Source organism: Protopterus annectens, chromosome 1.part1, assembly GCF_019279795.1.
Source record: "Protopterus annectens isolate FY-2018-M chromosome 1.part1, PAN1.0, whole genome shotgun sequence".
Classification (NCBI taxonomy): Eukaryota; Metazoa; Chordata; order Ceratodontiformes; family Protopteridae; genus Protopterus; species Protopterus annectens.
In genome coordinates, this window is record NC_056726.1 from 1,385,613,242 (window position 1) to 1,385,637,899 (window position 24,658).

A 24,658-nucleotide genomic window follows, 5' to 3' on the forward strand; every position below is an offset into this window, starting at 1 on the left:
TTTCCACAGCTCTCATTCTTAATAATTGAGATATTTGTTTTAGAGCTTCTGCCCTTTGAGTAGGTGGTAGGTTCGGCATTCCTCTCTTTCCTTGTAGAGTATGGAAATGGAACCTGTAACCTTGGTCTATAGTTTGCAAAATCCATTTTTCTCTTGTAATGCAGTGCCAGTTTTTTGAAAATAAGGTTAGCTTTCCGCCTAAAGGTGCTTCCATTTGTTCCCTGGTAGGCGGTGCCATCGCCAAGTCACTGTGATTGAGTTGTTGTAGTGGTGGTGGCTGTGTCCGTGCCTCGTTGGTTGTTACCCTGCCACTGGCGACCCCTGTAGGCACCTCTGGATTGGTTTCTGCCTCTAGAGCGCCTATACCTGCCTCTTTGTGCCTTAGAGGACTCCGGAAAGGACCAATTCTTGGAGGGCCAATTCCTGCTAAACCTTGGAGGCTGAACTTGTAAGAAATCTTTTACTGTTTGCACAGATTTTGCTTTCTCTTCCATCTTTTTCAAAACCTGCTGTGCGGGGGCACCAAATAAATTGACCTTGTCCATAGGTGCATCCAAAAGCTTAGATTTGATATGGTCTGGTAATGCCTGTTCTTTCAACCATGCATGCCTTCTGATAACTGTGCCCGTCATGGCTGATCTAAAGGAAGCCTCCAGTGCATCATAGCCACATTTTAAAGAATGGTTACTAACCTGCTGAATGTTATGTAACATTTCTTGAACATACTTTTTATCTAAAGATTCTTCAGAGGACAGCTTTTTAGTTAACTGGTCAAGCATAAACTCTTGATATTGAATCATATGAAATTGGCAGTTCAAAGCTCTAGCTGACAAGGTAGCAGAGGTGTAAACTTTTTTACCCCATCTCTCTAAGGACCTGGAATCCCTTTCAGAGGGGAGGGGGTTTTTAGAAGAAGTAGCTGCAACAGCCTTGGGGCCCTGGGAGATAGTCTCAGGATCTGCAAAAGGGGCCTTATATAAGTGGTGATGAGTGTCCGGGACCCTGAAGTACCTATCTGGTTTAGCAGGGGCCGGAGGTAACGTATCAGGAGAAGTGCAAGCATCATTAAATGCATCAACAACAACAGATAGAACTGGAGGAATAGCTAAAGGCCTATGCTGTGGTAAGTGTAGAAAGGTCCTAAGCCTTTTCCTTGAGTCTGAGAAATCTTGGCCCTGCCACTGGAATTGTTCCCTCATAGCATGCAAGGTTTCCCCAAAGGAAAATTCCTCAAGAGGAGAGGCTGAAGGGATGGACTCCTCAGCATCGGAGTCTTCGTAAGGAGAATAAGAAGCCTCAGGAAGATCTGAGTGTTCTGAATCATCAGAAGAATCATCTGTGGCTACTGGCTCAGGGGGCTCTGCTCTAGGTCTCTTTTCTGGAGGAGGGAGAGAGGCCCTATCTGGATGAGGCTGGGATCCACGGATTAAAGTGATGAGATCCTGTGCCAAAGAAAGCATATGGGAGCTGGTGCTGGGCCTGTGAGAGAGGGGCTTTGCAGCCACTGGCCTGGAAGTTTTGGCTGCTTTAGCCCTGGCAAAGGCCTTAATAGACATAGCCGGAGGAGGCCTAGCAGCTCCACGTGCAGGAGTAGAAATATCTAGAGGGATGGTGTCTGATAAATCCTGTGAAATCGCAACAGAAGGCTGGATTTCAGAAGCCGTTTCTACCAGAGTAGAAGAGGCCTCGGTAGAAGGCAAGTTATCGGCTGAAGAAAGAACCGCTTGCTCGGTTTCGCGAAACCGAGACACTGCGGTTTGCTTGGCCGTGGTTTCAGCTGAAACCGCGGACCACAGTGTCGGTCCTTTCTTTGCGTTTTTAGTTATCTGCGTAGTCGGAGGATCCGGCGGCATAATGTAGGCAAATTCGGAGCGAAAATCTGTTCAGCAAAGTCCGGCGACGTCTAAGCGTCCCGGTTAAAAGAAGCACAGGCTAGACAAGCTGCTACGTCGTGGTCTGGGCCTAAACAATGTATGCAATAGGAGTGGAAATCCTTATGAGGTATTTGTTTCCCACAAGTTAAACAGTTATTAACTTTCTCTGACATCGGCTGAGGCAAGAAAGAGTCCCCAACGGGTACTTAGCTTTATAGAAGTCTTGGTAGTATTCGCAGTAGTAATCTCTGGATCTGACCGACCGGCACTTGCGAACAGCTTCTGCTTCGGGCGCCACGCGGCAAGAAAGACTGAGGAAAATGGCGTCGGCTGATGCCTTTATACCCGAAAACTGCCGCAATGACGTCGGGTGAAGTGTGACACCAGCCGAAGCCAGACCCAGACTTTGGAATCCGGCCGACCGAAGGGCTGCCTGATGACAGGACAACCCATTTGTTATGACTGCAGATGCATCCTTGAAGGACATCAGGGGGTATAGCCAGAGGTCTGTGCTGAGGTAACCAAAGAAATTCCCTAAGTCTTTTCTTGAAATCTGAAAAGTCTTGGCCTTCCCAATGGAAGTGTTCCCTCAAGGTGTGCAAGGTTTCCCCAAAAGAAAAATCCTCAGGGGGGGGGATACAGAAGGAATGGACTGTTCTGCATCAGAATCCTCAAAAGGGGAGTAAGAGTGTTCCTCTGCATCAGAATGCTCTGATAAAATGGATCCCTGATCAGAAGAGGGGGATTCTTCCTCCACTCTGGGTCTCTTGTCAGGAGGGGGCTGAGAACCTCTGATGAGAGTTATTAGATCCTCAGCCATTTTAAGCATCTGTTTCTTAGGCATGGGTCCAGGAGATGGGCCTTGAACAGCAGGCCTAGTGTGATGCCTGGCTGCTTTGGATTTAGTAAAGGCCTTAAAAGAAAAAGAAGATGAAGGCCTAAATACACCATGGGTGGAGGTGGATCTGTCCACATTAGTAGGCTCGACATAAGCTGGGGCTTCGGTTGTAGTCTGGGAAAGGGCCGATGACCCAGCGGTCTCGGGTACAGAAGACACCGCCAAAGGAGTGTCGTCGGTAGTCAGGGACTGCAAAGGCGTCTCGCTGAGAACCGGACCATGTGTAGCCTTTTTCGGCGTGGTGTCGGTGGAGACCGCGGGCCTCACGTGTCGGTCCTTTTCCTTGCGTTTTTTGGATAAAGCGGTAGTCGGAGAGTCCGACGACATTTTATAGTCAAAAGCTCTACCAAAAAAGTGTTGGAAGAACTCCGCCCGACGCTTGATAGTGCGTTTATTGAAGGTAGCGCAAAAGCGACAGCCCGAGACGTTGTGGTCTGGGCCCAAACAAGGTATGCACAGGGAATGGAAATCCTTATGCGGTATTTGCTTCCCACAAGAAATACAATTATTAACTTTTTCTGACATCGGTCTGAGGCAAGAAAAGTTTCAACGGGTACTTAGCTTTAATGAAGACTTCGGTTCCAAATATTTTCGTAAATCAGGAGCTGGCCGACCGGCACTTGCGAACTGCTTCTGCTTCGGGCACCGCGCGGCAAAAAAGACTGGAGAACATGGCGTCGGCTGTGTCTTGTATACTCTGGCCTTCCTGACGTCAGAAGAGTAAGCGATGACAACCGACGCCGGACCGGGACTTTGGAATTCGGCCGACCGAGGGACCGCCTGATGGCTGAAAACCCATCTGTGATTACTGCAGCTGTATGCACGATGAACATCATCCACGTGCAACTAACAATGGGCAAAACTGTAATTCAAATTGTAGCTTGCTACATATCACCCACCATGTCCCAGGACCCCCATTCCACGTTTCTGGAAACATAAAGGTCCTACCAAACACCCTAATATTGGGTGATTTCAATTACCCAAACATTAACTGGGAGAACTACTCAAGTTCTAACTCCCTTGCCCAACTTTTCCTAGAATTTATAAACTCAAACACCCTGGTTCAACTGGTCAACACTCCCACCAGAGGTGACAACATATTGGACCTGGTCATCACCAACATGGGCGACCAGTGTTCCACACCAGAGGGCAACCCCTCACTGGTTAGATCTGACCACAAACAAATCACTTTGGATATCCATATTCTGCCCCCACCCCCGGACAAGAAAGCCACCATGAAAAACTTTTCAAAAGCAAACTTCACATTACTTAAGACCGAGGTGGAAAGTTTCAAAGCCCCCATGCTGAAGGATAACACTGTCCAAGCTGCAAAATCCTTTATTAATGAATTCTACGGGCAGCTATAAGAATGCATGGATCGTGCCACTCCAAGCAAAACCAAGACTCACTCCTCCAAGAAAAGGAAACCAGTCTGGTGGACTCCTGCCATAAACAAGCTATAAAATAGAAGGAGGAAACTAGCACAGAAAAGAGTAAATTCCCAAGAAGGGAAGACATCCCTGATCACTATCAGCAAGAAACTACGTTCCCTCATAAAAATCATCCAAGGCGAGCTTTAAAAGAAAAATTGCCAAGGACTCCAAATATAACCACAAGGCATTCTTTAGCTATGTCAAGAATCTAAGTGGCAATGCTCAGATCTGCACGGAGTTAGTGCAGAATGGCACAAAATACAATGAACTGACCAATATCGCCAACATCCTGGCAGACAGGTTCAGAGCAAACTTCACCCCCTCTCACCCCCAAAAGGGCCCATAACCATACCAGAAGAATGTAGAGTCCCTGAAATCACAGATACGCAGGTTAAAACAGCCCTCTCCAAAGCCAAAAACACAGCATCAATGGGACCGGACGGTGTCCCAGGCTGCATCCTACACAAGCTCAAAGACAAACTAACCCCTCACCTAAACACACTGTTCAAACTCAGCCTCTCCACAGGCTACATACCCATAGAGTGGCGCACAGCAATGGTTATTCCGCTCCACAAAGGTGAAGCCACAACAGACCCCAGGAGCTATTGCCCTATAAGCCTGACTAGCTTGGTCTGCAAGGCTATGGAGCGCATCATCATGGAACTCATTAACAGAGACACTGGGAACCTCCAAACACTGGACCCTACCCAGTTTGGCTTTGTTAAGGGCAGATCATGCCTCCTAAACCTGGTGGACTTCTTTGAGACAGTTACCAAGGTTATAGACGAGGGAAAGGTGGTACACACAGCCTACCTAGACCTCGCTAAAGCCTTTGACACCATTCCCCATTCTGGTATTATAGACAAGCTCACCAGCCTGAACATAAACCCCTACGTCATGAGATGGGTTGCCAACTGGCTCATGGAATGAACCCACATGGTGAGAGTTGCGGGAGCTAGGTCCATCGCTAAACTGGTTACAAGTGGTGTTCCCCAGGGCTCAGTCCTAGGACCCCTCCTGTTCGGCATACACTTCATAGAGGTACAGGCAAGCACAGGAGGACTATGGCTGACCAAGTTCACAGACGACTGCAAACTAGGGGCTGGTGAACCTGGGAATATTGAGGCAATGTTACAATTGCCTCATGTACACAGACAACCCTCTCCTCCTCCCACAAAACACAAGTACATGCGAGAGATGCAACTATACTGCCAAACTGGAGGCTGAGCTCTCTCAACTTAGGGCTGGCAAGACCAGACAGGAGGAGAAGGTTACCACACACACACTATAGACCCAGTCTCACATAGTACCATCACAACCTCAAATCATACACATAAACACACAAAGACATACTCGGAGGCTCTGATCAGAAATCTACCAAAACAGCAGAGACCACCAAAGCAGACACCCAAACAACCACCACCTCAGAACACAACACCTGCAACACATAGACCTCATAGTCAGAGTGTCAAACAGTCACAGCCCTTAAGGCCAAACACAATGCCAGACACACTAGTCATTGGTGACTCCATAGTCAGACACACTGACGTCCCGCTCACCAGACTGAGTAAGGAGAGAGTTACAGTAAGCTGCCTGTGGGGCGCTAGAATCCGCCACATAACGCAAGCACTCAGGTCTCTCAACAGCAGGTACAAATGACTCAGTCATTGTCCACGCTGGTGTAAGCGACCTGAGGCACCTCCTTGGACTACATGAAAAGAGACATTGAGGAGCTCTCTGATTATGTAGCCCAGGCAGGTATGACCCTGACCTTGAGCAGTATCCTACCTTCACCAAGAATGATGCCACAATACAGAGATAAGATGATCAGCTTTAACAATTGGCTTAAACTCTGGTGTCATTCAAAGGGGATCAATGTCTGTCTGCCTGGGATGACATGCTGGACAAGCCACGCTGCTTCATGAGGGGCGGCTTGCACCTGTCACCCTGGGATTCGGATATTGGCAAAGGCTCTTGCCACCCCATAGTGCCTTTTTAGGCAAGGCTCAAATTCTAAACCTACCACCCTAGAACACAAAAAGGAAAAAACTAAGGGTAATGCTGCTCAATGCCAGAAGTCTAAATCTCAAAATGCACGCACTTTTCGAGGCCCTTCTCAGTATGGAGAACATCGATGTCTGTGCTGTGACAGAAACCTGGTTCAAGGCTCCTGAGAGCACCCCAGCACTAACAGGTTTTACCTCATACCATGCGTTCCAGCCCCAAAATCCGGACAATACCAAGAAAGGAGGGGGGGGTATCCATATTCATCAAGGACACCCACACCTCAAGACTGGTGGCAACGCACGATGCATCGGAGACCATCCAAGTGCAATTAACCATAGGCAAGACTGCTCTGCAAATTGTAGCATGTTACAGGCCACCCTCACAAACTCAGGAACCTCACATGGCTTTCCTGAAAACACTGGAGGGGATAAATGTATCTCCAAACACCATCATACTAGGTGACTTCAATTACCCTAATATACACTGGGAATACTACTCAAGCCCAAACACCCTAGCCCAAAAGTTCCTGGAATTCATAAACTCAAATGCCATGGAACAACTAGTCACCATCCCCACAAGAGGAGAAAACATACTTGATCTCATCATCACGAACATGGGAGCACAATGTTCAACACCGGAAGTATACCCCTCACTGGTGAGATCAGATCACAAACTAATCTTGCTGGAGGTCTTCATCCCACCCCCACCTGAAATAAAAAAGACCACAGTAAAAACTTCTAAAGCCGACTTCACACTTCTAAAGACTAGTGTGGTCTCCTTTAAGGCCCCGAGCCGGAGAAAACAGTACTCAAGCCACTGAATCACTTACAAATGCCTTCTACCAGCACCTGCAGCACTGCATGGATAAGGCAATCCCAAGCAAAACAAAGACTCTTTGTACCAAGGGCAAGCGTCCAGTCTGGTGGACCCCAGCCATAAACAAACTCTACAACAAAAGGAGGAAGCTACTACAAGGTAGAGCAAAATCCTTAAAAGGTAAGGCACCCTTGATCACTATAAGTAAAAAACTAAGAGCTCTCATAAAATCATCCAAAGCAAATTTTGAGAAAAATAGCTAAAGACTCAAAGGACAATCATAAGGCCTTCTTTAGCTATGTTAGAAACCTGGGAGGAAACTCCCAGATATGCTCAGAACTAGTTCAAAATGATGTGAAGATTACTGATCCTACAGACATTGCCAACATACTGGCTGACAGGTTCAGTGCAAACTTCTCCCCCTCCCCAAAGGAGAGATATCTATACCAAATGGTTGCAGCCCCCAAACATCTCAAAGCCCAAGTGAGAACTGCTCTCCAAAGCAAAAACACAGCATCCATGGGACCTGATGGTGTCCCAGGCTGTGAGCTCCACGAACTCAGCGAGGAATTAAACCCACAGCTAGGACAGCTGTTTAATCATAGTCTCACCTCTGGATACGTTCAGGAGTGGCGCACTGCGACTGTGGTCCCACTTCACAAAGGCGGTGCCTCCACAGACCCTGGAAATTACCGGCCCATTAGCTTGACAAGCCTTATCTGCAAAGCTATGGAGAGGATCATAATGGACCTCATAAATAAAGACATAGGGAATTTGCAGACTTTGGATCCAACCCAGTTTGGCTTTGTCAAAGGCAGATCATGCCTTTTAAACTTGGTTGACTTTTTCGAAACAGTCACCAAAGCCATTGATGAGGGAAAGGCAGTCCATACAGCCTACCTCGATCTGGCGAAGGCCTTCGATACAATACCCCACTCGGGTATCATTGAAAAACTCATCAGCTTAAATGTTAACCCGTACATCACAAGATGGGTTGCAAACTGGCTGAGTGACAGAACCCACAGGGTCAGAGTTGCTGGCGCCATGTCACACTCAAAGCCTGTCACAAGTGGTGTCCCACAGGGCTCAGTCCTGGGCCCACTCTTGTTTGGCATCTACTTTTCTGAAGTACAAGCAAACACAGGAGGGTTATGGCTGACAAAGTTTGCAGATGACTGCAAACTGGGCACCGTAGTCGAAAACACATCTGACACAGATATCCTTCAGAAGGGTCTCACAGAAACGGATGACTGGTGCCAGAGCCATGGCCTAAAGTTAAATGCCAAACATTGCACAGTCATACCCTTGGGAAAAACAAGGTTACCCCTAGCTACCATATAGGTGGTAATCCTCTGAGCACAGAAGAAGTTATCAGGGACCTGGGGACCCAGGTTGACAGTAGCCTGTCATTCGACACCCATGTAGCTAAAGTAGTTAGGAAGACCTTCTACATTGCCCACCTCATCATGAAGGGATTCACATCTAGATCAAGGGAGGTCATAGTACTCATCACTCATCAGACCAATGATTGAGTACAATGCCCCATTCGGAATGTATCTGACCCGACACTTGCAGCAGCTAGAGAGGCCACAAAGTTCCTCACCAAAAGGATAAAGGGTCTCAAAATCTGTCCTATGCTGCCCGACTGAAAGAACTCCAGCTCTATTCAGTAAACACATGCTCAGAGGTGACCTTTGCCTGACATACAAGGCCACGTCAAACCCAGAGTTGATGAATATGCTTCACCTCAAAAATCTAGATCCGTCAGAGCCACAAAGGCGGAGACTTAAACCTCGACACGGCTATTAATAGGATGTGCTGGAGGGATAGATTCATCACCCAGAGCCTCCCTATGCTGTGGAACAAAATCCCGGTATATGTGAGGCAGAGCACCTCGCTGACCTTGTTCAAGAGAAATCTTGACCAATGGATGGGAGATCGCAGATATACTCCAGGGATTACCTCAGTGTCACTGCTAGACAGAGGCACAGCAAAATAATGGGTATAGTTCCCCATACAAAAGGGGTGGCTTAAGCCACAAAACTATGGGCTAGGCTTATAAATGCCTTCGGGCAGATAGTCTAGTATGAACCTATGAACCTATGAACCTATAATTGACTCTTCGGCTGACACAGACATCCTCCAAAAGGGTCTCACTGAGACGGATACCTGTTGTCAAAATCATGGCCTCAAGCTAAATGCCAAAAAGTGCATAGTCATCCCCTTTGTAAAAAACAAACTACCCACAAACTACCACATAGGTGGTAGTCCCCTAAATACAGAAGACGTAATAAGGGATCTGGGGACCCAAGTAGATAGTAATCTCACCTTTGATAATCACATTGCCAAAGTGGTTAGAAAATCCTTTTATGTGGCCCACCTAAACACAAAAGGGTTCGTATCCAGATCAAAAGAGGTTATTGTGCTCCTCTACTCATCACTCATCAGACCCATCTTAGAGTACAATGCCCCATTTGGGATGTACCTTACAAGACACCTGCAACAGCTGGAAAGACCACAGAAGTACCTCACCAAGAGGATCAATGGCCTCAAACAGATGCCCTATGCAGCTCGACTGAAGAAAAGTACAGTTTTGTACCTACCATAAATGTAGATGTTCGAGGATCCACATTGCTGCAGTCCTAACTATTGGGTAGTCCGCTGTCCAGTCGGCCCGAATACCAAAGTATATGGCTGACGTCGGTCACGGCGCATTAGACTGACGTCAGTACGTCAGGGTACTAATGCGCATGACCGACGTCATATCCTCAGTCTTTTCTTGCCCCAGATGTCAGAAGACCCTAAAAAGACAAGGCCAAAACCAAAAACACCAAACATACCTGCACCAAAAATATATACAATATATACAAGGTACCAGAATATAATCTCACCTACACAACCACCCCTAAACACAGAGGGGAAGGAGGGAGGGTAAATTGGACTGCAGCAATGTGGATCCTCGAACATCTACATTTATGGTAGGTACAAAACTGTACTATGTTCTTCATTCCACATTGCTGCAGTCCTAACTATTGGGTAGAATCCCAAAGCAGAGGTAAGGGAGGCTGGCAAATCATAAGGAAGCAGGAGCTGATAACATGCCTTGCAAAATAGCTGTGGCAAAACCAGCCCTGGACTTAGAGTAGAGAGGAAGGTGGTAATGCTTAGAGAAAGTATGCACTGAACTCCAAGTAGCTGCCTCCAAAATATCCTTAGTTGCCACCCCCCTTAGAAATGCTGTTGAAGTGGCAGTAGCCCTAGTGGAATGAGGCCTAATCCCAGCTGGAATCTCCTTGCCATGATGGGAATAACAAAATGCAATGCAAAACCCAATCCACCTAGAAATAGTTTGTTTTGACACAGGCTTGCCCTGAACTCAAAGCAAAAGAAACAAACAACTGCTGAGACTGCCTAAAATCCTTAGTCCTGCTTAAATAATAACGCAATTGCCTGTGGACATCTAAAGTGTGCAAAATCTTTTCCCCTTTATTTTGGGGATCTGCATAAAAAGTAGGCAAATGAATAGTTTGGTTTAAAGCCACACTAGAAACCACCTTAGGCATAAAGGAAGGATTAGTGCGTAATGATACCCTATCCTTATGAAAAATCAAAAAGGCTCAACCGCCATAAGGGCCTGCAACTCAGAAACCCTTCTAGCAGAAGTAATGGCCAACAAAAAAGCAGTCTTCCATGACAAGTATTTCAGTTCAGCAGTAGCCGAGGCTCAAAGGTTGTAGAGTAAGTTTCTCCAACACATAATTGAGGTCCCAAGCAGGAGTAGGAGCTCTACGTGGGGTCTTATATTCTTTGCCCCTCTAAGAAATTGCTTGAACAAAGGATGTGAAAACAATGGTGGGTCACAATCATAGTGAGCTGAAATTGCTGCAGCATGAATCTTAATGGAAGAGAAAGACAAACCTTTGTCCAATAACTCAGTAAGATATTGAAGAGCCACACTCAAATTAGGCTCAGAAATCTCCAAATTCTTTGCTGCAGTCCAAAATAAAAATCTCTTCCATTTTTCTGCGTACACTTTCCTTGTACTAGGTCTTCTGGCTTCCATAATCACATTTAAAACTTGTTGAGGAAGCTGAGACCTGCTGTCTTTCAAAACAGAATATGCCAGGCTGTTAGATGAAGAGAGTGAAGCTTGACATTGAGCAGACGACCGTCCCTCTGAGACAACAGGTGTGGAATCAAGGGTAAAGGCCATGGAGGCTTCCTTACCAGACTCCTCAGTAATGGGTACCAGTGCTGCCGAGGCCAATCTGGAGCTATCAAAATCATCCTTGGCTTGTCTTGTCTGACCTTTAGAAGCACCTTTGCGAGAAGAGGCAGAGGTGGAAAAGCATACACATGAAGATTTTTCCAACTGAAAGAAAGAGCATCCACTTTCCAAGCTGTGTGATGAAATCCCTTCGTGCAAAACTTTGGCAGCTGGTGGTTTATTGGAGAAGCAAACAGATCTATGTCTGGAGTTCCCCATGACACTGTCAATTTTTGAAATACATGAAGATCCAGTTTCCACTCGTGGGGATCCAAGATTTGTCTGCTTAACACATCTGCTAAGGAGTTCTGTGCTCCCGGCAGAAACCTTGCCTGAAGAGTTAGTTGCAAGCTGAGCGCAGTCTCCCATAAAATCATTGCTTGTCTGCACAATGGGTACGAATGTGTTCCCCCTTGTTTGTTGATGTACCACATGACAGTTGTGTTGTCTGTTAGAATCAACACCTGCCCTGGAAGAAGTAACTCCTTGAAAGCCATTAATGCAAACTGGACTGCTAACATCTCTTTCATGTTGATATGTAGATGCTGTAGTCTGGCAGGCCACTTGTCTTGTATCCACTTTCCATTTAGATGAGCTCCCCAAGCAATGTCTGAGGCATCTGTCGTTAGAATCTGACTTGCCTCTGGCCGGGTCACAGAGTCCCTTGTTTAGGTGACATTCCTGAGCCCACCACAAAAATTCCTTTTGAATGCAAGGTATTATTTGAATGACAGTGTCCAAATCCTGGCAGTGCTGTGTCCACAGATTTTTGAGATACCATTGTAGCTTCCTCATATGCAGTTTGGCATTGGGAAGCACCAGAATACAAGATGCCATGAACCCTAAGGCTTGAAGGACTGTCCTTGCAGTCAGCCCGGACTGAAGAGATAGTTGATGGAAGTAACTGGAAAGATTCTTTTGTTTGTCCGGGGTTAAAAAAGGCCATCTGGGCTGCTGTATTGAGTCTCACACCCAGAAAGCACATGTCTTGAGAGGGTACTAGACTTGACTTTATTTCGTTCACAGAATACCCTAGGCATCTTAGCACTGCTATGAAATATTCCAAATGCTGTAGAAGGTCTTCCTTTTCTTGAGCCAGAATCAGGCAGTCGTCCAAGTAAGGATAGATGTGAATTCCTTTCAGCCTGAAGAAAGCTATCACTGGAGCCAGAACCTTTGTGAATACTCTGGGCGCAGTAGATAAGCCAAAGGGCAATGCAGAGAACTGATAATGAGAATTCCCAGCTCGAAAACGCAGATACTTCCTGCAACTTAGTCTTATTGGCACATGAAGGTAAGCTTCCTTGAGATCTAAAGTTACCATCCAGTGATCTTTGCCCAGCAGAGGTAAAAGCTGTTGTAACGTCAACATTTTGAACTTGGGAATGTCCAGATAAGTGTTGAGGATAGATAAATCCAAAATTGGTCTCCACGTGTTCCCCTTCTTTGGTACTAGGAACAGGCGAGAATAAAATCCTAGGCCCCTTTCTGGCACAGGAACTGACTGAATGGCCCCTATTTGGAGCAACAGAGAAATTTGCTTGTGAGCCTCTGTTCTTTGTAGAGGAGGAATGTCTGGCATGCCTTTGAAAGGAGGCAAGGTATGGAAATAAAACCTGTAACCGTGGTGAATGATATCCAGAACCCATCTGTCTTGGGTAATTAAATCCCAATTTTCTTTGAAAAGAGACAGCCTTCCTCCCAAAGGTGCTGCCAGGCGAGAATGTACTGGCAGCTGAAAAGGCAGGTCATTGGGTCTGCTTACGAAAGGACTGACCCTGCCCTCACCAGAAGTCTGAGCAGGTGAACTCCCTGTCCTAGGCCTAAAAGAACCTTGAGCTCTGCCTCTACCACGTCTAGACCTACCCCTAGACTGGGAATCATAAGCAGGATAAGTCCACCCCTTAGTAGGCCAATTTCTACTAAACTTGGAGGCTGCACCTGCAAAAATCCTTAACAGTTTGCATAGACTTAGCCTTGTCCTCCATTTTCTTTAAAACTGCTTCCACAGGCGAACCAAACAACACATCAGACTGTAAAGGAGCATCCAAAATCCTTGTCTTAACATGCTCAGCTAAGTTCTGATCCCTCAACCAGGCGTGCCTACGAAGAACAGAACCAGTGGCAGCCACCCTCGAGGAGGCCTGCACAGCATCAAAACCACACTGCAAGGAATGCTTACCCACCTGTTCAGAAACATGAACTAAATCCTGCAACTCTTTACACTCAATACCTTCAGCCAGAGCATCCACCTTAGACTTCAATTGTGAAAGGAGATAATTCTGATATTTTAACATATGAAACTGACAATTCAACGCCCTCATGGCTAAAATGGAAGAAGTATACACCTTTCTTTCCCCATCTATCCAAAGCCCTTGCCTCTTTATCAGGAGGAACAGGATTTTTAACCACAGAAGCCTTCACACCTTTAGGCCCCTGAGAGACAGTTTCTGGGTCTGCCCTAGGACTCTTAAAAAGATACTTATGGGCTTCAGGCACCCTATAGTACCTATCCGGTTTAACAGGGGCAGGAGGCAAAGAGTCAGGATTCAGGGAAGCCTCTGCAAAAACATCTTCTACCACATTCAGAACAGGAGGTATAGCTAAAGGCCTATGCTGGGGTAAAAACAAGAATTCTCTAAGCCTCTTCCTGGAATCAGAGAAATCTTGACCCTCCCATTTAAAATGCTCCCTCATGGAATGCAGAGTCTCTGAAAAAGAAAAATCCTCAGGAGGCGAAGCTGAAGGAGTAGAATCATCCACATCAGAATCAGAATAAGGAGGATACTCCTGCAAGTCTTCAGCCGAAGACTCAGAAGCCTCCGAACATAGCTCAAAACTCTCAAACTCAGGTTCCACCCTAGGCCTCTTATCAGGAGGGGGCATAGAAAGTACAGTTTTGTACCTACCATAAATGTAGATGTCCGAACTGGATAGCATCTGCAGTCATAACATGTGGTACATCAACAAACAGGGAGGCACTCATTCATACCCCCTATGCAGAATGACCTTGGAGCTGTGGACCCTGGCACTCAGCTACAACATTCAGTTACAGGCAATGTTTGTTCCGGGGAAAGACAATACTCTAGCAGACATATTAAGCAGAACCACTTCGGATGCCCACGAATGGAAGCTGCACCCGGACATCTTCAAGACCATCTCAAAGAAATGGGGAATGCCACAGATAGACCTATTCGCATCACCACTCAATCACCAGCTCAAAAAATTCTGCACAAGGACATTCCACCCACTAGCATGGAAAGTGGACTCACTCTCCTTCAACTGGAAAGGCCTAACAGCATATGCATGTCCACCTCTTCCTTTGATACACAAGGTACTAAAAATCAAGGAAGAGCGTCCAAGGATAATCCTGATAGCCCCAAACTGGCCAAGACAACACTGGTACCCACTACTGAAGAGCATGTCTCGAACAATATGTGGCCAATACCCTGATGCCTTTGATGTTAACTCAGAACAACTACAGCATCATGCATCCAAACCTAAAGCGCTGCAACTGACTGCATGGAACATCACATAGCAGCAGCTAATCCAGAACTTTCCCAAAGAGTTAAAGACATTATTCTTGAAGCACAGACCTTCAACAAGAAGGAACTATGCTGGAAAATGGAAAAGGTTTGTCATTTGGAGTACGAAGAGGAAAAGATGTGTCAAACATAGATATGCCTAACATTCTGGAGTATCTGGCGAACTTCTTCATTCAGGCCTGTCCTACTCCTCCATCAAGATACATGCATCAGCTATTTCAGCAGAATACAGCTTTGATCCACGGTTTTCGCACCCTTTGCTCAGGCAGTTCCTCAGAGGAATCAAGAATGTAAAACCTCCAGGAAACCACCATTACCAGCCTGGGATTTAAACTTTGTGCTAGAAAAGTTGACACTATCTCCTTTGAACCAGCAGCCACAGCAGACCTACAACACCTGTCATGGAAAACTGCTTTCCTACTGGCAATTACTTCAGCAAGGAGGGTTTCAGAACTACAGGCCTTAATGGCAGTGCAACCCTTCCTAATCTTCCACCAAGATAGAGTGTCCATGAGAACTAATCCTACATTTATGCCCAAGGTGGTATCCAGAGTATCTTTAAACCAGGCAATCCACCTACCTACCTTCTTTCCCAACCCACAAAACAGAGGAAAGAATACTGCACTTGGATGTACATAGACAGCTCAGCTACTACTTGGACAGAACAAAAATAGCAGAAAGACTGACCAACTTTTGTAGCCTATGCAACAGGAAGGGAAGGAAAAGCCATTTCAAACAGACAATCTCCAAATGGATAGGAAATTGCATACGATACTGTTACTCCTTCCATGGAAAACCAATTCCACAGAACATAAGACCTCATTCTACAAGGGCAACAGCCACTACCACAGCCTTCTTAGGTGGCAACCAAAGACATTATTGAGGCTACTTGGACCTCCGTGCATACATTTGCCAAGCATTACAATTTACCTCTATATTCCAGATCCGAGCAGGGTTTGCCACTGCTGTACTGCAAGGGATCCTAAACACCATAATCTACTTTAATCCTCCTCCCTACTTGGCTGTATTCTACCACTTGTTATGACTGCAGATGCATCCATGAAGGACATAGTACAGTTTGTACCTACCATAAATGTAGATGTCCGAACTGGATAGCATCTGCAGTCAGGATTACCTCCCTCCTTCCTCTGTGGTACTCCTAGGATGTTTACCCTCCTAATAGCTAGCTGTTGGGGAGTCTTTATGGTGTATTTGTTTGTATATATGTACATATATGCTTATTGTTGTGTTTACCTCTATCTATTTGGAAACATTGGCATCTATCCAAATTTTAGCCTGCAAGAGGGCTACTGGCATCTGGGGCAAGAAACACTGAGGAAAATGGCGTCGGCTGATGCTTTTATACCCGAAGACCAACAGAGATGACGTCGGGTGGAGTGCGACATCAGCCGAAGCCGGACCCGGACTTTGGAGGTTGTCCTGTCGTCAGGCAGCCCTGCAGTCGGCCGGATTCCAAAGTCCGGGTCCGGCTTCGGGTGATGTCGCACTCCACCCGACGTCATCTCTGTTGGTCTTCGGGTATAAAAGCATCAGCCGACGCCATTTTCCTCAGTGTTTCTTGCCCCAGATGCCAGTAGCCCTCTTGCAGGCTAAAATTTGGATAGATGCCAATGTTTCCAAATAGATAGAGGTAAACACAACAATAAGCATATATGTACATATATACAAACAAATACCCCATAAAGACTCCCCCCCAACAGCTAGCTATTAGGAGGGTAAACATCCTAGGAGTACCACAGAGGGGAAGGAGGGAGGGTAATCCTGACTGCAGATGCTATCCAGTTCGGACATGTACATTTATGGTAGGTACAAAACTGTACTATGTCCTTCATGGATGCATCTGCAGTCATAACAAGTGGGTAGAATACCATAGCCAAGTAGGGGAGGAGGATTAAAGTAGATTATGGTGTGTTTAGGATCCCTTGCAGTACAGCAGTGGCAAACCCTGCTCAGGATCTGGAATATAGAGGTAAATTGTAATGCTTGGCAAATGTATGCACGGAGGTCCAAGTAGCCGCCTCAATAATGTCTTTGGTTGCCACTCCTCGTAAGAAGGCTGTGGTAGTGGCTGTTGCCCTTGTAGAATGAGGTCTTTTATGTTCTGTGGAATTGGTTTTCCATGGAAGGAGTAACAGTATCGTATGCAATTTACTATCCATTTGGAGATTGTCTGTTTGGAAATGGCTTTTCCTTCCCTTCCTGTTGCATAGGCTACAAAAAGTTGGTCAGTCTTTCTGCTATTTTTTGTTCTGTCCAAGTAGTAGCGTAGCTGTCTATGTACATCCAAGGTATGCAGTATTCTTTCCCCTCTGTTTTGTGGGTTGGGAAAGAAGGTAGGTAGGTGGATTGCCTGGTTTAAAGATACTCTGGATACCACCTTGGGCATAAATGTAGGATTAGTTCTCATGGACACTCTATCTTGGTGGAAGATTAGGAAGGGTTGCACTGCCATTAAGGCCTGTAGTTCTGAAACCCTCCTTGCTGAAGTAATTGCCAGTAGGAAAGCAGTTTTCCATGACAGGTGTTGTAGGTCTGCTGTTGCTGCTGGTTCAAAGGGAGATAGTGTCAACTTTTCTAGCACAAAGTTTAAATCCCAGGCTGGTAATGGTGGTTTCCTTGGAGGTTTTACATTCTTGATTCCTCTGAGGAACTGCCTGAGCAAAGGGTGCGAAAACCGTGGATCAAAGCTGTATTCTGCTGAAATAGCTGATGCATGTATCTTGATGGAGGAGTAGGACAGGCCTGAATGAAGAAGTTCGCCAGATACTCCAGAATGTTAGGCATATCTATGTTTGACACATCTTTCCTCTTCGGTACTCCAAATGACAAACCTTTTCCATTTTCCAGCATAGTTCCTTCTTGTTGAAGGTCTGCATGCTTCAAGAATAATGTCTTTAACTCTTTGGGAAAGTTCTGGATTAGCTGCTGCTATGTGATGTTCCATGCAGTCAGTTGCAGCGTTTTTACGTTTGGATGCATGATGCTGTAGTTGTTCTGAGTTAGCATCAGAGGCATCACGGGGATTGGCCACATATTGTTCCGAGACATGCTCTTCAGTAGTGGGTACCAGTGTTGTCTTGGCCAGTTTGGGGCTATCAGGATTATCCTTGGACGTTCTTCCTTGATTTTTAGTAGTACCTTGTGTATCAAAGGAAGAGGTGGGAATGCATATGCTGTTAGGCCTTTCCAGTTGAAGGAGAGTGAGTCCACTTTCCATGCTAGTGGGTGGAATGTCCTTGTGCAGAATTTTTTGAGCTGGTGATTGAGTGGTGATGCGAATAGGTCTATCTGTGGCATTCCCCATTTCTTTGAGATGGTCTTGAAGATGTCCGGGTGCAGCTTCCATTCGTGGGCATCCGAAGTGGTTCTGCTTAATATGTCTGCTAGAGTATTGTCTTTCCCCGGAACAAACATTGCCTGTAACTGAATGTTGTAGCTGAGTGCCAGGGTCCACAGCTCCAAGGTCATTCTGCATAGGGGGTATGAATGAGTGCCTCCCTGTTTGTTGATGTACCACATGTTATGACTGCAGATGCATCCATGAAGGACATCCTCTAATCATTGTAATCAAATCCTCTGCCATTTTTAGCATATGCTTCTTAGGCAAAGACCCTGAAACACTCGGAGAAACCCCCACTGAAGCTAAAGTAGGCCTGCCTCTTAAAGAAGCCTTAGAAACAGAAGGCGAGGCCCTAACCACCTTAGGAAGAGAAGGAAGAACAGCCACCTGAGAAGCCCCTTCAGCCTGGCCTACTTCCTGAGAGGATACATCCTGTAACAGTAAAGTTTCTCCCTGAGACTCCAAAGAAACTCCTGGCAGAACCTCCGGCTCCACTGAGCTTTCTAAAGAACCGACATCCGGGACTGTCGGTTCTTCCACTCTAGGCTTCCCTGCTTTGTCCTTGCGCTTTTTGGCTGAAGCGGCCGGAGCATCCGACGGCATTTTATAATTACAACGCTTCCCAAACACTAACCTGGCACAGTCTAACCTTCTCTTAATAGTGCGTTTGTTAAATCTAGCACAAGAGCGGCATCCAACAACGTCGTGCTCAGGCCCTAAACAAGGTATACACAAAGTATGGTAATCCCTATGAGGTATCTGTTTCCCACAAGAAATACAGTTATTCACTTTTTCTGACATCCGTTAAATACTGAGGCAAGAAAAACCAAAATATTCTACGGGTACTTAGCCAACTTTGATTCGGTCTGAAACTCTGACTTCAGAAACTTTCAGAACGCCAACCTGCACTCGCAAAAACTGCTTCTGCATCGGACCATGCGGCAAAAAAGACTGAGGATATGACGTCGGTCATGCGCATTAGTACCCTGACGTACTGACGTCAGTCTAATGCGCCGTGACCGACGTCAGCCATATACTTTGGTATTCGGGCCGACTGGACAGCGGACTACCCAATAGTTAGGACTGCAGCAATGTGGAATGAAGAACATCTCCAGTTGTACTCGGTTGTAATCTTTGCCTGACATACAAGGTCATGTCCAACCCAGAATTGATGGCCATGCTCCACCTAAAGAAAACCTTATCCCCTCGAGCCACATGCTCTAGGGATCTAAACCTCACCACAACAATAAATAGGACGTGCTGGAGGGATAGATTCTTGTCCCAGAGACTTCCTATGCTTTGGAACAAGATCCCAATCTACATTAGGTAGAGCTCCTCGCTAACACTCTTCAAAAGAAACCTTGACGAGTGGATGGGAAACGGAAAGTTTATCTCAGGGATCACTTCAGTGGCTCTGCTAGACAGAGGCACAGGGAACTAATCTAAGGGGGCGGCAAAAGCCAACACATTCTGGCTAGGCTTATAAATGCCTTCAGGCAGATAGCCTAGTACCCACCTATGAACCTAAGAACCTATGTGATCCCAGGCTGACAGACACTGGATCCCCTTTGAATGACACCAGAAGCTTAGCCAATTGTTGAAATTGATAACTGTTTCTCTATACCATCGTATCATTCTTGGTGAGGGCAAGATGCTACTCAGGGTCAGGGTCATACCGGCCTGGGCTACGTGATCAGAGAGCTCCTCCATGTCTCTTTTCATGTAGTCCAGGGAGGTACGGCTCATGGGGATTTCAAGAGAACTTTCAAACATGCTTCTTGACTCCTTCACAGAGGATTGTGTTTCTCAGTTCAAAGAGCTTTTTCTTCCACAGGAAAAAACAGACCTATATCTAGGGCTACTTCTACATTTTTTTCACTCAAACTTCAGTCACTGCGAGGGGATACCGCAGGATTTTGGGTCTTATGGCTTCTTGGATTTTCATGATACCCTTGGCAATACTCAAAGTAAGACAGATACAGTGGTATCTAAAGTCTCTCTGGTCCAAGCACCAACGCCTTTTGTCTTTTCAAATCCCATCGCTGGAATCTGTCAGAGGAGAAACCGCTTGGTGGAGATGAAAGATATCCTTAAATCTAAGTCTACCCTTTTCCCTCCCTGTTTTCAAAGCAGTCAGTCACTACAGAAGCCTTAGACTTTGCTTTGGGAGCAGTTTCAGGAAGATATCAAAATAATACTTGCCCTGATCAAGGCAATTAACTCTATGAATCATCTCTGGTCCCAAGGACCTCTTCAAGTTCATAGCTTCATAGGTAGGCAAGGGTGTAGCTAGGCATACTCAGTGTACTGAAATGAGTAAAATTTTTTCTGAGCATCTCTTGCAAATGTCAACACTCAAAAAGCACAGAATGTTTAGAACTATGCAAATTAATATTCACAGTATAGCGGTACACAAAGAATTCTTGTGCAAAAGGAATACAGCTCTAAAACTAGCTTGTTATGGAAATAAATTGTAACAGTTGAAAATAATGTGCTTCTTCATATGTATCTGGGGGTAGCATGTTGAGGGCTGAGTACATTTTTAAAATGACAAGTGGGTAGTGGGGGAAGCAACATTAGGTTTGAGTACAAAATGTAAATCTCTGTCTACACCCCTGTAGGTAGGTACTAGGCTATTGGCCCTAGGGCCTATATAAGCCTAGCCAAATAGTACCCTGACTTTTGCCACCCAAGAAAATTACTTTCCTATGCCCCTGTCAAGCAGAGCCACAGAAGTGATCCCCGGGGTGAATTTCCTATCTCCCATCCAATCATCAAGATTTTTCTTGAAGAGTGCAAATGAGGAGCTTTGTTTGAAATAGATAGGTAGTTTGTGCCAGAGTATGGGAAGTCTCTGAGACAGGAATCTATCCCTCCAGCATGTTCTGTTTATTGTGGTGACAAGGTTTAGGTCCCTAGAGTGTGTAGCTCGGAGGGATTGGGATTTCTTTAAGTGGAACATGTCCAACAGCTCAGGGTTTGACATAGCTTTGTATGTTAGGCAGAGATCGCCTCTGAGTAGGCGATATGCGACGAAGTAAAGCTGGAGTTTTCTGAGACGGTCTGCGTAGGGCATCTGTTTGAGGCCGGTAATCCTCTTTGTGAGGTATTTCTGTGGCCTTTCCAGTTGTTGTAGATGTCTTGTGAGGTACATACCAAAAGGGGCGTTGTACTCTATAATGGGTCTAATGAGTGATGAGTAGAGGGGAACAATGACCTCTTTTTTCCTGAATGAGAAACCTTTTGTGATTAGGTATGCCACGTAGAAGGATTTCCTGACTACTGTGGTGATGTGATTATCAAAGGAGAGACTAATGTCCACCTGTGTCCCAAGGTCTCTTATCACACTTTCGGTGTTAAGTAGACTACCGCCTAAGTTGTTACAGACAATACCCCAGTCATGTGGTACATCGACATGTAGGAGGGAATCAGGTTGTATACCTTTGCAGACTAGCCATATTAGCCTGGGATACAGCTTCACATCACAATCTCACTCTCCAGGCATCCTATATTCCATTAGAGCAAAACTGAGCAGGGCAATCGCAAGATCATGGGATTTCCAAGATTGATCCATCTGTGGGGAGATCTTCTAGTAGACCTCTTTACCTCCTCTTTTGAAAAATAACTGGTAAGATTCTGTTCCAGGACTCCTTGCAAGAAGACCCGGAAGACGGATGAGGTTTCTTTTCCTCAGACAGGAATGTTCCTGCATGCTTTTTTCCTTTTCCATTAATACCCAGGGTACTTCTGAAGATTCAGATAGAATCTCCCAAGATCAATGTGATGACTCCCTTCTGGCCCAGGCAACAGCTTGTCTTCCCTTCTTTTGAAAATGGCTAATAGCAATTACCACAAACTTCCTCCCAGAATGGATCTCATCACACAAAAACAGGGGTGCTTGATACACCCAGATATCAATCAACTTCAACTGACTGCTTGCATGATAGGATCTTAATCCCTTTTAGATACCTGTTAACTGGGGACTTGCAGCAGGTACTAATGGTGGCAAAAAAAGCCTATTACTAGAAAATCATGTATTTGGCAAATTGGAAAGATTTTCTAGTTGGTACCAATAACATCACCAGCATCCATTCAGAGCTAATTGTTCTCTGGTTGTTTACAATATTTACGAGAGTTACTGTTATCCATTTCAGCATGTCTGCCCATGGATCCTCACGTTTCAATGCAGTCTCATGTCAAAATGTTCTGTTCTGAATGGGGATTTGTACAAAATGTCTCCAAGTAAACCAGTGCTCCCCCCTTGGGATATTTTTGTGTGTTAGTGACACCAACACTTGCTCCACTGGAAACAGCTAAACCTGACTGACTTGAGGTTTTCAACACAGAAAACATTTTTTGATTACTCGGACCTCTGCAAGAACAATACCCAAGTTTTAAGCTCTTATGTGAGTAAAACCCATCTCTCATTTTCCACAGGGACAGGTTTTTTTGGAGAACTAATATATTTTATACCTAAAGTGGTACACTAGTTTACTTAAGCCAAACTATCAATCTCCCACTTTTCCTTCCTGAACTTAAAAATGAGGGAAAAGGGATATTCCATACTTTAGATGTCTACAGACAGCTCAGGTACTATCTTGACAGAACTAAACAATTTAGATCAATTGTACATTTCTTGTAAAGGTAAGAAGGAACAATCTGTATCAAAACAGATCATTTCCAAATGGTTGCCTATGGCCATTACCTTTTGTTATATGGCACCAAAGTAAAATCATTCCAGGCAGGGTCAAGGCCCACTCTACCATGCCCTTGGTTTCATCTATGGCTTTTTGGAAAGGGTTGGGTTCTAGAAGCTGCTATGTGGTCCTCTATATATACCTTTACAAAGCATCATATGCTTGGTTTCTGTAGGTTTAGTTCGGGATTTGCTACGACAATTCCCAAGGTCTCCTGGACTCTTGCCCTTCCTCTTCCCAAATGTAGTAAGCTACTGTACTCTACCCATATAGATGAGGTTACTGCAGCAGTGATCAATTTGATGAATGTAATACATTTGTGTAAGTAAACTCAGAATAACAGCAATGCTCGAATAATCACTGCTGCAGTACCCACTCCCTCCCTCCATCTCCCTTGTTTTTGATGTGTTTTACTTTTCGTTGTTCCTACCACTGTCTTTTAAAAACTCAGCCTCTCTCCCTCTCTCTCTCTGTTGGTAGGAAAGCTCTGAAGGGCTTGGAACCAAAATGTGTCTTTTAGTCAGCTCGGCTTGAACTGCCTGACGGTATGAGCACATGGAAGGTGCCCTGAAGCTTTGGAAGCTGCCTGTATGGTATACACTTTGCAGGATATAACCCACATAGACAAGGCTACTGCAGCCATGATCATTCGCACATCTGCTGTTATGTTAAGTTTACTTACACAAGTGTACTTCGCTTTTTCTTCTGCATAGGACTCAATAATGACTCCCTTATGTGCTCCTCTCTAGTACTACTTAATAAATGTCACATTTAAGAACCAACAGCCACTACTCCCTGCCCATTTACCTCACATCAATTTAACACAGCCCCCTACCAAGAGCATCATAACAGATTTAAGGGAAACTGAAATACTGCAATGTTTTTGAACAGTACTTTGTGGAAAACTGCTACATCCTTAGTATTAATCTAAAATAAACTGTAAACATCTGCATTTATGAGCGATATGACTGAAGTAATTGTAGGTAAGTGCATGAGTCATTAGATACTGTGCTTTCACCACTAGTAGGGCTCTGGTGTTCCACAGCCCTTTAAGGCACACAAAGTTCTGACAGTGGAAAAATTATTTTTACAGATCAATTATCAAGTTTGTAACTGTAAATAACTAATAATGTAACTAAACTAAATGTATCCATACTTCATCATACACATCTTATTGCTGTGATGACGCCTGAATTTCAAGTCTGGATTCAAAACGTCATCATGGCCATAACAAGGTGACTGGGATAGAGATACAGATGTTCACTGCTGCAAAGGTAGCACTCAGTAGTCTGCTGTTCCGTACTGTACTGTACCACAAACACGCATTTGGACTATTTCTACACAATGCCTCCCCTCCCCCATCCCAAAATACACAGGCACATAGACACGCACTTTCATCAGTTTGTGTAAGACACACTTCGAAGTGTAGGGATCCAATAGGTTACTTAAATTATACATTTTAAGAAGAAATGAAAAAAACAAAAAAAGTTTAAAAACTGGATTACTTACAGAGAGTTTATCGTAGTCTGCATCAGAAGAGAGGGGACTAGCCATATTTGCTGGATGTGTAATAAGATTATAGTCGGTATCTGGCACATAAAGTGTCTGCAAAAATAAATGAATAAAAGTTATGCTTCCTTAAAACCACAAAGTCATAACTAGGCAGCACACAGCGGCCTGCAAAGCAGAAATAAAGTGAATACTCTCCCACCAAATACAAGCTAATTTGTTCACCAAACCATTGCACTTGCTTTACACAC

General features: G+C 45.2%; 1 protein-coding gene across 1 annotated transcript in view; it reads right to left on the reverse strand.

Moving 5' to 3' along the window:
* Nucleotides 1-23,820: 23,820 nt before the first annotated feature.
* LOC122816286 (nuclear receptor coactivator 7-like) overlaps nucleotides 23,821-24,658 on the reverse strand; it is a 1,918,671-nt gene continuing 1,917,833 nt past the window's right edge. Inside the window, exons 7-8 of the mRNA XM_044089024.1 lie at nucleotides 24,408-24,503; nucleotides 23,821-23,964 (exon numbers count right to left, since the gene is read on the reverse strand). Of these exons, the coding sequence (XP_043944959.1) occupies nucleotides 23,821-23,964; nucleotides 24,408-24,503 (240 nt within the window). The remainder of the gene's footprint in view (nucleotides 23,965-24,407; nucleotides 24,504-24,658) is intronic.